At 42.9% G+C, this 12,514-nt stretch overlaps 1 protein-coding gene across 10 annotated transcripts in view; it reads left to right on the forward strand.

Moving 5' to 3' along the window:
- raraa (retinoic acid receptor, alpha a) overlaps positions 1–11,677 on the forward strand; it is a 149,324-nt gene extending 137,647 nt beyond the window's left edge. For all 10 annotated transcript variants that reach the window (XM_067575786.1, XM_067575785.1, XM_067575782.1 and 7 more), the window contains 6 exons: positions 3,057–3,198; positions 8,196–8,356; positions 8,479–8,655; positions 8,831–9,035; positions 9,265–9,423; positions 9,703–11,677. In XM_067575786.1, coding sequence (XP_067431887.1) covers positions 3,057–3,198; positions 8,196–8,356; positions 8,479–8,655; positions 8,831–9,035; positions 9,265–9,423; positions 9,703–9,899 — 1,041 coding nt within the window. In that variant the 3' untranslated portion in view covers positions 9,900–11,677. The remainder of the gene's footprint in view (positions 1–3,056; positions 3,199–8,195; positions 8,357–8,478; positions 8,656–8,830; positions 9,036–9,264; positions 9,424–9,702) is intronic.
- The last annotated feature ends 837 nt before the right edge of the window (positions 11,678–12,514 follow it).

The following is a 12,514-nucleotide window of genomic DNA, read 5'->3' on the forward strand; positions in this document are numbered from 1 at the left end:
AATAAGTAGTCCAAACTTCACAAAGGCCGCCTCTTCTTTTGCAATATAATGTGCAATATTACATTTTATTTTCCGCTTCCTCTTCATTTCCTCTTCAGAGAGCAACACCTGCCTTCTCACAGCCGCCTGCAAGGTTCTTGAGCCTTTGTTTTATCCCACAATGTACACATCTTTGTACAGTGCATGCCTCTGCGATTTATTGTGTTACGGGCAACCCTCACCTTAAATGAGATACTGCACAGAAACAAAGGCTGAGTTGTCCGCTTGCTTCTGTGCTTTGCAGTACTTGAAGTACATAAAATTATCCTCGAAAATGAGCCATGGGAATGTTCTCTGCCACTGTGGGTTAAAATTACATTTCCTCGCGGCAGTGGAGGATAAACTGGTGTGGCGGCTGAGGGCTTCAGTTAACATTACTTCATTGCCTTTCTCGTCCATCTCCTCCTCGGTGTCAACTGTTTCAGTTGAAACTTCAGTTTCTGTCACTTTCGGTCTTTTGAAATAATGACAGACTTCATATTTAGTGTATGTTGCTAGCTAACTTTAGCTATCTATTTAGCTCACTGTGTGTTCACTCTAAGTTTTTTGGGTTTTTTTTTGGTAGAATAAGTGGTGTCAAGAGGGTCTTTTGTGCTGATGAGTGGATCACGTGATATTTTTTCAACTGACAACATTGGTTCAGCGCAGTGACCGCTATTATCGTCATTGTTGTGTTATCAAAAAAAAGAATAGAGGCTGCTTGGGCTGAATTTTTTAATACTATTTATTCGCACACATGCTCTTAAATACACTTCACAGTTCATACTTTCAAGCACTGAGGGAGTGGGTCAATCCCCTGTTGACCCTAGGGTTCAGGGTCCGGGCATCATCGGATCAAAGAGGGCATGACACACGCACACACAAAGACCACTGACTTATCCCTCAGCACCAGCAGCTCGAATTAACGGCAACCTACAAACCTTGTTCTCTCTAATTTGTTGTTTGTTGATGGCATTGCTGTTCTGCCGGGAGATAGCAGGTCTCTTCTTAAGAGTTTGTATGTATCTGTTTGAGGCACCAAATCATTTATTTCTAGGCTGGAAATTGTGCAAGAAAACCAGAAGTTTGATCGAAGTAGGTGGAATTGTTCACCCTTTTCCAACTTTAAAAATGTGTTTTATGTGACACGTTGCCAAGCAGATGTGAGTCCTTTAATGAGGTCAGGACAAAGGTTACATGAGGTGACCCTCCAAGGATTGAAATACCTCCTCTACCAGCCAGACACAAAGTCGTGTTTAAATAGCATTATCACCAAACAGATACATTACCAAGTGTACATACTTCCTCTTTGTAGTTCATCAAAAGCCTGAATCACTTCCCATTCTGTGATGGTGGACGAGAGATGTGAGAAGAGGCTGGTGATCCGGGAAGGACAAATTGTGGGCTTAGGTCCACCGGCCATCTGTCGGCTAGCAAAGCTAATCCCTCGGCATGGGATGGGGCTCCCTGGCAGCTACCCCACCTCCCTCCCTCCCTAGCTGGCCCCACCCACCCACCCACCCATCCACTCTCCAAAACATAACCCTTGTCCCACTGCGTCAATACTGACATTGACCTGTATTACATTTGTCCTGAGCCATGCTTGCTGAGTACTGAACACTCACTCAGTTGTGGCTGATTTGCATTAACCTCTTTATATCTTTTGACACACAAGGGTTGTTTAAGCAATAATACCACAGAGGTTAACATTGATTTTTATTGAGGTTTGCGTGGTCTTAAGGAGAATGTAAGTTCTGATCTATGGCTTTTCAACCGGTTTGTCATTATTGGCAACATAAGGGCATTTAAAGGCCTCTATGGGTACAAAACACTATTTTAACATTGATATTACTTGAAATGAGAAAATATATAGATCATTCAGTCTTTAGTACTAGAGATGTTCTCAGACAAAGTTATCAAACTGGCTTACAGTTTTATTACATGGTCAGTTATTCTTTTGATATTAGAAATCCTGGGTGTATTTTTAATTTAAAACATGCTATCTTGTTTTAAACTATTCTCCCTTCAGTTAGTTTATGACCCAATATTCTGAGATCTTATTTTTGGCAGTCAGAGCTAGACTTTAGGATCATAGGGGGAGAATCTAAATTATTACCATGCTAGTGCTTGGGATGCATATTGCATCTATCTGGGAGAGATATTACTCTCTGTTTCTATGTCTTGCTTTTGTGCAATCAAAACATCTCCCCAAAGATCTCCCATTTCAGTCCAGTGACCAAATATGATCTCATTATGATTTCTCCTCTGCCTCATATGCATGGACTACATTTTAAAATGTATCCTCTCGTTTTCTTTGATCCAGTTAGATTGAAAAAGAAAATGCAAGAAAAGAGGAATTCCTCTTTTGTTCTTACACTTGCGGTGTATGGTCTCTCTCTCTCTTTCTCTCTAATAATATGCGCTTGGCCTCGATCTAGAATTGCTTATTTCTGGCTTTGTAAACTAGGCCACGGTTATGTGACACTCAGTAACCCTTTGGCCCAAAAGCCTTTTTGACTTGAAACATCTCAAGAATCATGTTTGTGTGGTGTCTCGAGTGACATTCACCAAGCAGGTGGGCGACCTCATGGGATGGTGACAGTTCACTGACTATTAGTCGCTGTCCAGATTATGTGGCGGGTTAAGCCCTTTAAGGACTTAACTGTTCGGTAGTTGATTGCCTTTTAATTGCAGCTATATATAGCTATTCTACATGGTATCTTTTTAATGGAATATTTTTTTAACCTTATAAGTCAGTTTATGAGGGTTTTTTTTGGCACTTGATAAAAAGATACACTATAAACATTGGCAAGATATGAAGACAGAGCACATAATCAAAGCAGTAATGTTAATAGATAACCATGCTGGGCAGACATATAACAGCAAACAGCAACACAACTGTATTTGCTTTGTGCTATTCACTGCACTATTTGCTAAGACAGACTAATTTCCTCCATAATCCTTAATCCACCACATCCCTCCACCCACGCTGGCGATCACTCTTCATCTCCTCGTCTCTCCATCTTTCTCTCACACAGGGCTTCTTTCGGAGAAGCATCCAGAAGAACATGGTGTACACTTGTCACCGGGAGAAGAACTGCATCATCAACAAAGTCACCCGCAATCGCTGCCAGTACTGTCGGCTGCAGAAGTGCCTGGAAGTGGGGATGTCCAAGGAGTGTGAGTATAAAAACCAATGTTTCCCAGAAAGCCTTGCTCCCACAGCCCACTGCGGAGGAGGTTCTTAGGGCAAAGCACAGATCTCATCATAGTGATTTAATCCCAGATGGGTTAGCATGATTGTTACCACTGCAGAAAGTCTTAAGCCGCAGCATTTGCTGACATTTAGTTCCACCACCAACATTGCATAAGTGTTCACTGTTGATGCACACATACATCAGCTTTGGTAGTGACTCATACTAAGTGTGAATGTTTGGGCTTAATTTATCATTAATTATGAAACTGCTTCGTATCAGATCCAATCACATAACACACAGCATGTTTGTTGGTAGATGCTATCAGTTTTTTGACATTTTTATGAGAAACTCCACAAACCCAAAAATCTGGTGCTTATCAAAACAAAGTCACAGTGAAATCAAAGCTGTTACTATTAGTCGCTCATATGTTAACGCTTTGAAGTGATTTTTTTTTTTTTAAACTTTTTTATTTGAAGAGAATATCCACTGTAAAAGCGAGACAAAGGGCAGCCGTGATGCAGACTGGCACTAACAGTCAGGGTGTCGCCAGGCTTGGCAGGCCTCTGTGATGAATATGTTCTCACCTGCCGAGAGTGAAAGAGCAGGCGTCTGCTCCCATCATTGCACCCCGGGGGCTGTGTGAACATACACACACACACACACACACACACACACACATTCACGCAGGCAGTCAGACTTGATAAAGTAATTGGTAGAGGTGTGACCGCAGAGAACTCAAAGGCCAGCAGGGTTTTTACCTCAACCCGATCACATGACACACTGTGATACACATTATACACACTCGCTATCATTTTACACATTGCCAGAGTGTGTGTACGGGACACATTTGTACTCATAAATACTTAAATAATTATAGGACATACAGTACATTAATTATAAGTGTATGTGGACAGAAAGTCTGGCACCTTCCCTCCTCTAACAGGCACACACCTGTTTAAACACACATGCGTATAGTCTCCATTGCTTTATCCCTCTCTGCCTCCTGTCTTCCCAGCGCTATTTACCTCATCTTTCTGCTACAGCGAGTGCAGGGAGCGCTCCCCATGCCACAGCACTGTGGCTTACAGTAAAAGAAGTTATCCTCTAAGCTCCTTACCTTTGAATGGGGCCATTAATCATGGTTACAGGGATCACAGCAGCCAGCTCTCTTACACACACACACAGAGGCACACGGCACACAACACGGGGGATAGACTGGAGTTGGAGAGCCATCTAGTGGTGAAGAAGTAGCACTGCACAAGATGAAAAAAAAAAACAGGTTTCTGAATGGATTGGAGGCTGGAAATTTTATTATCGGATAAATTTCGACATAGCATAGCTCAGTTGGTTTTGTTTTAATAAGAAGTTTCTGATCGTGGTCACTTTGTGTAGTGTGCAGATTGCTCAGCTTGTGTCCTCAGCAGTGACTTTGGCTTGTGAAACTGGTCTGGACTGGTGAGGAAGGAGAAGCTGACCATCTGGGGACAGCAGGGAGTCTCTTTCTCTTTGCCTCTCACACACAGAGACACAGGAACACTCACACATAAAAATGCATGCTTGTGCATAATTCCACACGCACACACACAAATTATGCACATGCAAGGTGACAAACACAAACGGGTATGAATAAAAACACTTTAACAGAAACGCGCTCGGACAGCTCCACTTAAACACCATACACTCACTGTCACACACACACAGAAGGTGTACCCCCCGCTAGCGCCGGGGGACGTCTGGGTGACCTTGCGTCTGTCGGCAGACAGCTCCAGACAACAGTGCCAGGCCTGCTGCCAGGTGGCAATGCCAAGCAAGACGGCGTCAGAAGGAGGAGGGGGTGTGTTGAGAGCAAGTGGAGGGTTACAAGGGAAACGCCTGTAAACCTAGTGCCAGATAACTATCAATCTGATAATGTGTGGCTATAGAAGACTAGACTTGGGCTCCAAAGGAAGGACAATATACTATGAATATTAGCATTTATAGCCCATTTCAACTAAAGTAACTGCCGACCCTTCTCCGATTTGAGTCTTTCATATTCTGTTTATGTTGGTGAGTTTAGACCAGCGACTATCCCTCAGTACCTCCCTCCCTTTATCGACCCCCCCCCTCCTTTTATTTTTCGTCTAGCTCACAAACCTATCGCCCACGTGTTCCTTCGGGGAAGGTGTTATTCAGCAATAGAAAAAGTAATAAAAGTAAAATAAGATGAAGCCAAGAATGATTGAGAACGGCACAAGGGGAGGATAACATCAGCCAGAAAAGCGGGATGGTAGAGAAAGATGAAGGCTACGAGAGGAAAGAGTATTGAACCCAGTGTGAGTGAGAATGAAAATTTTGAGTTGAGATAGCGCAGGGAGGGGTGGGGTTGGGGTGGGGGGATGAGAGAGGCTGGAGGACAGAGAGAGGGAGAAAGTTTCATCACTGTCGACGGTGGCTCTGCACTGCGAGCAGCAGGAGCAGGGGGAACATTGACATTTTTATCTTTCCATTGAATTTAATCTGTGTGATGGACGAGCTGCCAGCGCTTTAATTTTCCTCACACGAATTATCCCTGTCTGCCCACCTCTCTCTGTCTTGTACACACACACACACACAAACACACACAAATACGTACACACCCAGGCACTAACAGAAATTGTCTATTAACTGCACGCTATAGCTGAAATCCACTATGAGAACAAATGATTGAGTGATGGCTGTGTGTGTGTGCGCTGTCACAGTATTCTGTACACACCGGCTCTTATAAATCATTTTTATGCAATGAACCCATAAACCACAAACAATCCAGGATGCAAGTTCCCCCATTAGCATTCATATTTTCATAATACAATTTGAAAGATACATTGCCTGAAGTTAACACGCATGCAAACAACAACAACAAATGCACATTTGTGTCCACACACGCACACAATAAAAAAAAAAAAAAGCAAGGCAGTATTTCTTTCATTTGCGCTTCCCCCGCTACAGTGCCCCCCCCCCCAAGTTATTGCATGTGGCAATTCGCCATGACAGATCGCCAGTCGTGCCTAATAGTTCTTTAATGACTTCATTAAATTGTGTTGTGCGGCTTATGATTGTGCTGCCAATTTGTCAGTGCGGGTAATGTCTAGGCGCTAGGGATGCCCCACTTTTATTTGTGAATTAATTGGACATCGACTGTGTTGCAACCTTCCATCCCTCCCCTCGTGGCAAACAGAACACAGATCCCCAATCAATGCCACAAGCAAGGCTGGCCCAAATATGTTCAGCAGCTTCCTACAGTTTTATGTAACTGGCCTCAAAAGCTGAGAGGTGCTGAAGAGGGCGTTCCTCAAAACAAAATCATAAATTGGCTCATCAAAGTAAATATGGAGGTAGAAAGCTTTCCTGTTTTTGTTGTTTTCACTTTAGAGAAGCACTTGATTTAACTTATAAAACTATCCCATCATAACATACTGTATAATATGTGTTTTTGGCTATATATCATAAGTCACACTTAAGGTTATTCTTGCCTACCATATGACCACCAATAAAACTCAAACTGTCAAATAATGCATAACCATGCTCTTTTTGCACGGCAGGGTTTTCTTCCCTTGTTGTGGCGAGCAGTGCTTAGCAATAACATAGTGCAGCATCAGACTTCCAGCCCCCTCCTTCCTCCTCCCCTTCATGTTCTCCCAGGCAGGGAGGCCTGTCTGTGAGCTGATGAATGAGCAGCAGCACCAAGTAGTGCATCCCTCCATGGCCCTAGGCCAGACCCCTCTGTCACAGACACTGATCTCCCATCAGCCTGAGTCTTCTCAGCCTTAATGGTCAAGGTTAGGATTAAGACAAGGAAAATCTGATCTTAGGTCAGCGGCGAGGGGAAATTCACGTACCTGGAGGGGAGTTGGAGATGGGAGAGCTGATAGAGATGAGTTTAGCCAAAGGGTGGATGATTTAAAGCACAAGGAATACAGTTTTGGAGAGAGAGCACGCATCGAGTGAGAATGAAACAAACTGAGAGGATGAAAAGGAAAGAGAGAATGTGTTGTATAACCAAGAGAGAGAGAGAAACGTGTGAGGCAGAGAGAGAAAGCTGGAAGGTTTTTTTCCGGTATGGGCTCAGCAGCAGAGCTCTTTTAAAACCATTAGAGGCAGGATATTTGTCATATTATGTTATTAGATTAGCCGGGACCCCTAATGAAAGCTGTGGCAATTTGTCAGCCTTATGGATAGCTCCATCCCCCACCACTATTTATCAAGTAGAACCCCATCTCACCCAACCCACCCCCCACCTTCAACATACACACACATACACAACCCAGTCATAGCTAAACTGCACCCCTGTGTGGATGGGCTGGGAGAAATGGATAGAGCCTATAATGGGATTCCAATGCTAAACACCCCTGTCTAGTGTTTTTTGTCATTTGGGGTGAGCACGCTATTCTCCGTCGGATCGCCCAGAGGGAAATGACATTGGATTATTTCAAGGGTTTTTTTTTTTCATCCTCCCTCCATTACCATAGCCCCTCTTCAATGGAGCCGTCTACCAACATTTATCTTAAAGCATCGGATAAGAGAAGTGATGCTGTGGTTGCTGCTGCTGTTGGCTGCAGACAGAGCATCCTCTCCTGCTGATGACTTTGCCTTTGATCTTGGTTTCAGTTTGCCCTGAGGTGGTGTCATGTGTTGCTAATATGGGATATATAGTATGCAGGTTGTGCGCATGTTGCAATAGATTTTCAAGCAATCTGTACAGATTTAAATTGCAGATGAAGACAGCAAGTCCATATATATACTATAAATACACTGTGTGATGTATTTATGTGTAAACAGTTTTTACATATCACAAATAATCATGTGAATAGTGCTTTATGGACCCATTCAGGAACTGGTTTTCACTGTATTACACTCTATTTAAAAGTAAATTAATGAGAGCTTTTATGTAAAGTTTGTCACTTGACCGAAAAATGTCACATTGACACATTAATCGTCTCTCTTCTTCTCCTTTGCTCCCTGTAGCGGTGAGGAATGACCGGAACAAAAAGAAGAAGGAAGAGAAGAAGCAGGAGTGCACAGAGAGCTACGTGCTGAGTCCTGACACAGAGCAGATGATCGACAGGGTTCGCAAGGCACATCAGGAGACTTTCCCCTCTCTCTGCCAGCTCGGCAAATACACTACGGTCAGAACAATGACACTGACAATCTGTGTGTCTCTATATTTATTCACCTTTGGTAGACGTAGATCATTATTATTACCTGCACTTTTAATTAAATTTAACTGTGAATGTCTCCATTTTAACAGACTAACAGCTCAGAACGACGTGTATCCTTGGACGTAGACCTGTGGGATAAGTTCAGTGAACTCTCCACCAAGTGCATCATAAAGACAGTGGAGTTCGCTAAGCAGCTGCCTGGTTTCACAACGCTCACCATCGCTGACCAGATTACCCTGCTCAAAGCCGCCTGTCTGGACATCCTGGTAAGAACAACAGCCCAGCCTTTACTTACTTGAATCTAAAGTCAAGCTTCAAGGCTCACCATTTCAGCCTTAAACCAAACATTACATTACTTTTTAAAGAGTACACTGGTTTAAAATTTCTAACCAGTTGCCCTGTTAAACTCTCAACAACCCCTTCTGTCTCTGCTGTCCTCAGATACTGCGGATCTGTACACGCTACACACCAGAGCAAGACACCATGACTTTCTCAGATGGACTCACGCTAAACCGAACCCAGATGCACAATGCTGGCTTTGGTCCCCTTACTGACCTGGTTTTTGCCTTCGCCAACCAGCTCCTCCCCTTGGAGATGGACGATGCAGAGACAGGGCTGCTCAGTGCCATCTGTTTGTTGTGTGGAGGTATGACGACTTCCCTAAAAACCTTTTTCACTCTTTTTACAGTTTATTAAAACCTTTTACCCTTTTCTGACCTGGAAACCAGGACTGAGTGCCACCCTGTCTATGGATGAAATAGCTGTAGAGCTGCAATGCTGCGCTCGTTCACTGAGCACCACCTAGTGGCTAACTGTGATCATGACATGGAGAGTATTGACCAATTTGCTCTGTACTTTGTGTGGTTGTCCAACAGACCGTCAAGACTTAGAAGAGGCAGATAAGGTGGACGTCCTGCAAGAGCCCCTTCTGGAGGCGCTGAAGATTTATGTAAGGAAGAGGAGGCCCCACAAACCACACATGTTCCCCAAGATGCTGATGAAGATCACTGATCTGAGAAGCATCAGTGCTAAAGGTCTGAAGCCCACACTAGTCACTGACGTCTGCTAAATGTCGATTGATTTATTGTTCAGTTTGACCAAACCCTGGTTAATAATTTTGTTATCGATTTGTATCTATCAATCTATCCATCTAACTTTATTTGTTATCTATTTATATTTGCTGCTTCATATGCTTCTCTTTATTTAATATCATATTAAAATGGAGCAGAAAAGACAAGATTAATGAATAATATTTATTTTGTGAGATTTTTGGTAGCTTACATTTTCCCATCTCTCTCCAACACGCCCTACAGGAGCTGAGCGTGTCATCACCCTGAAGATGGAAATCCCCGGCTCCATGCCCCCTCTCATCCAGGAGATGCTGGAGAACTCAGAAGGTCTGGAAAGTGGTGCCGCAGGTGGCCGGACCAGTGGTGCCCCCCCAGGCAGCTGCAGCCCCAGTTTGTCCCCCAGCTCTGCCCAAAGCAGTCCAGCCACACAATCGCCGTAGTAACGGCCCACCTTTTTATTTTTCCTCACGTTGCGCTCCGTCTCCTTCCTCGACGTTCTAAAGAGGAGGGGTGAAGGAGGGGGGCCTTGACTCTGACTGAGCCAGCCGCCTCCTCTGCTACGACACAAATCCCCACCTCGTGATCTGCTTTCCCCTCACTCAGGAACACTGTCCTGACGTGAGGGGAGGTAAGGCCGGGGCACGCAGGGGCAACAGGATGCCTCTGAGAGACCACACCGTTAACACTGCTGATGACTCCTCCTCCTTCTCCCTCCACTCTCCTCCCCTCTCCACCTTTCTCCAAAAGACTGACGGAAACAAAATCCGAACACAACTCAGCAGCGGAGACCAGTTTTGACTGGAAGTGGGAGTGGGTGGGGCACCGCGGGACAAACAATATGGACAAGGACAATGCATTGAATGACTTGACAAACACCAGACACTTTTTTCTTGTACTCTGAGGCAGACTGCAAGCTTGGGACTTGTCAGAAGACCCCCCCCTCCTCAAAGACTCTGGGTCTATTCTCTTTTTCCAGCTTCAAAAAACAGATTTCGTACAAAAAGATATATAAATATATATAGAAAAGTTAAGGAACTATTGTGATTGACATGTCCAGACAAGAATGGCAAGTTGAAATGAGGACATGTTTTCTGAGATTAGAAATTGTTGTACTCCTTCACTGTTCGAATCTTTTCATACCCATCAAGAGTATTGAGAGAGACGTTTCAGTTTTATCACATTTGTACATTATTCTAATTAACAAAAAGCAAAAGATGTTGAAATTTCTCTCTAGTCCACACATGCATACACACACATACACAAACATACACACACACAGACACACACACACAGAAATGTGCACAGAAAACAAGTCGCAATGAATATCACCTACTATTCCAGGTTGGATTTGTTTTCCTTTTTTCTTTTTTTTTCTTTTTTTTTTTTCTTCCAAGAGAATGGGAAAAAAATGATTGTATGAACATGGTTGTATGATATGGTCACAGGTCCTTTCAAGAAATCAAATTAATGAAGATTCATTATTAAGGTGTATTTTAAGTAGCCTTTGAGTTTGTGTATATAAGCTGTATTCATTTCTTTAAAACTATGAAGAGTTTTAGGCTTCACCTGATTTTTTTTTTTTTTTTTTTTTTAAGAATACCTTTTATGTGTTTTGTTCATAGGTTTGTGATTCAAGAAAAGACATTTTGAGCACATTTTACTGAAGGAAGTTCTTTCATGTTTTGTGTCCTACTAAATACTGGACAGACCCCTTAACCAATCACTGGCTGTTCAGAATGTGGCTTTCACAATTTCAACCTTTTCCCCCCCTTCACTTTTAAAACATGTTTTTACATACCCTAGATAACAAAGTAGCACTCCAGTCGGGGCATAGCTTTTTTTTTTGGCCATGTAGCAGCAAGAGATGGTGTTTCAGAAAAAACGGCGAGCTACAGCAGCTCAGCTTCAAAGAGAGTTAAAATGTGAAGATTGGTGTACATACACACTGTATTAAACACAAGTGAATCTCCGCAGTCTCTGAATGGATCAGTAATATTTAGTGGATGGGAAAAGACTAGATTTTAGTTATCCCTCTACTGTCAGTGGTCAGGCAAGTGAAGGTCCCAGATGTGATATTTGTCAAGCCCTTACAAATCTCCCCCCTGGCAACCTGTGGTAGAAACGAATATGTGACTTTTTTTTTTTTTTTTTTGCCGGATCCAGAGCAACCTTGCACCCTGTGACTCACTTTACGCCAAAACGCCTTCACACACACACATCTCATCTAGACCATCATTACTGTACACACGCCAATGTCTCAGGAAGGAATCATTTTGTGTGCTTGGCCTGTTCTTTGTATATGTTCTGTGCTGCACTCCCCAACCCTCCTATCACAGATGCACACATACACACACCTCTGCTACTGAGCCCCTGAGTTTTTTTTTTCTTCAATCACTCACTTTTGTTAGGCCTGGCAGACCAGGACTTGTGCAGAGAGACACTGACCCTGACCCTGCAACGTTACGACATAGGATGCCAGTGTGGAGTCTCTCTTGAGTCGTTCATGTGTTCTTTTTATTTGTACGGTCAAAGCTGCTTTCATCATTTAGGACTTAACCTGTCCAGAACAGCGCACAACTTTCCCTCCACAGCTAATCTGGAATAGCAACAGACACACCGTCAGTTTGAGAAGTATGGAATATGTTGCAATTTTGTCAAGATTATCAAGCGACTTTGAAAAAAAAAAAAAAAACAACAAAAAAAGATAAAAATAAAACCAACATTTAATAATTATTAAATGTGTTTGTGTTGTTCACTTGTGTCATTCTTTTCACTCTCTGCTACAGGAATAAAAAGCAGAAGTTTGGGAAAAAAAGTTCAAAGTTAAACACTAACTTTCTTGACACTTTATAGAAGCCTTGGTTTTCTTGTGTGTAGCATTAACATAGCATTGAAGAGGCTGATAACAAGGGTTCACAGGTCACTTTTAATATTAAAACTCAGTTGCTTATTGTAGTCACCCACTAGATAAATACCAGACCAAGAATCTTCATAAAAATGACCATAATTAAAATCAGTATTAAGGTAAAGGTCAAGTCAATCAATTAGGGTTAGG

The sequence above is a fragment of the Thunnus thynnus genome, chromosome 20 (assembly GCF_963924715.1).
Source record: "Thunnus thynnus chromosome 20, fThuThy2.1, whole genome shotgun sequence".
In the NCBI taxonomy this organism is placed as follows: domain Eukaryota; kingdom Metazoa; phylum Chordata; class Actinopteri; order Scombriformes; family Scombridae; genus Thunnus; species Thunnus thynnus.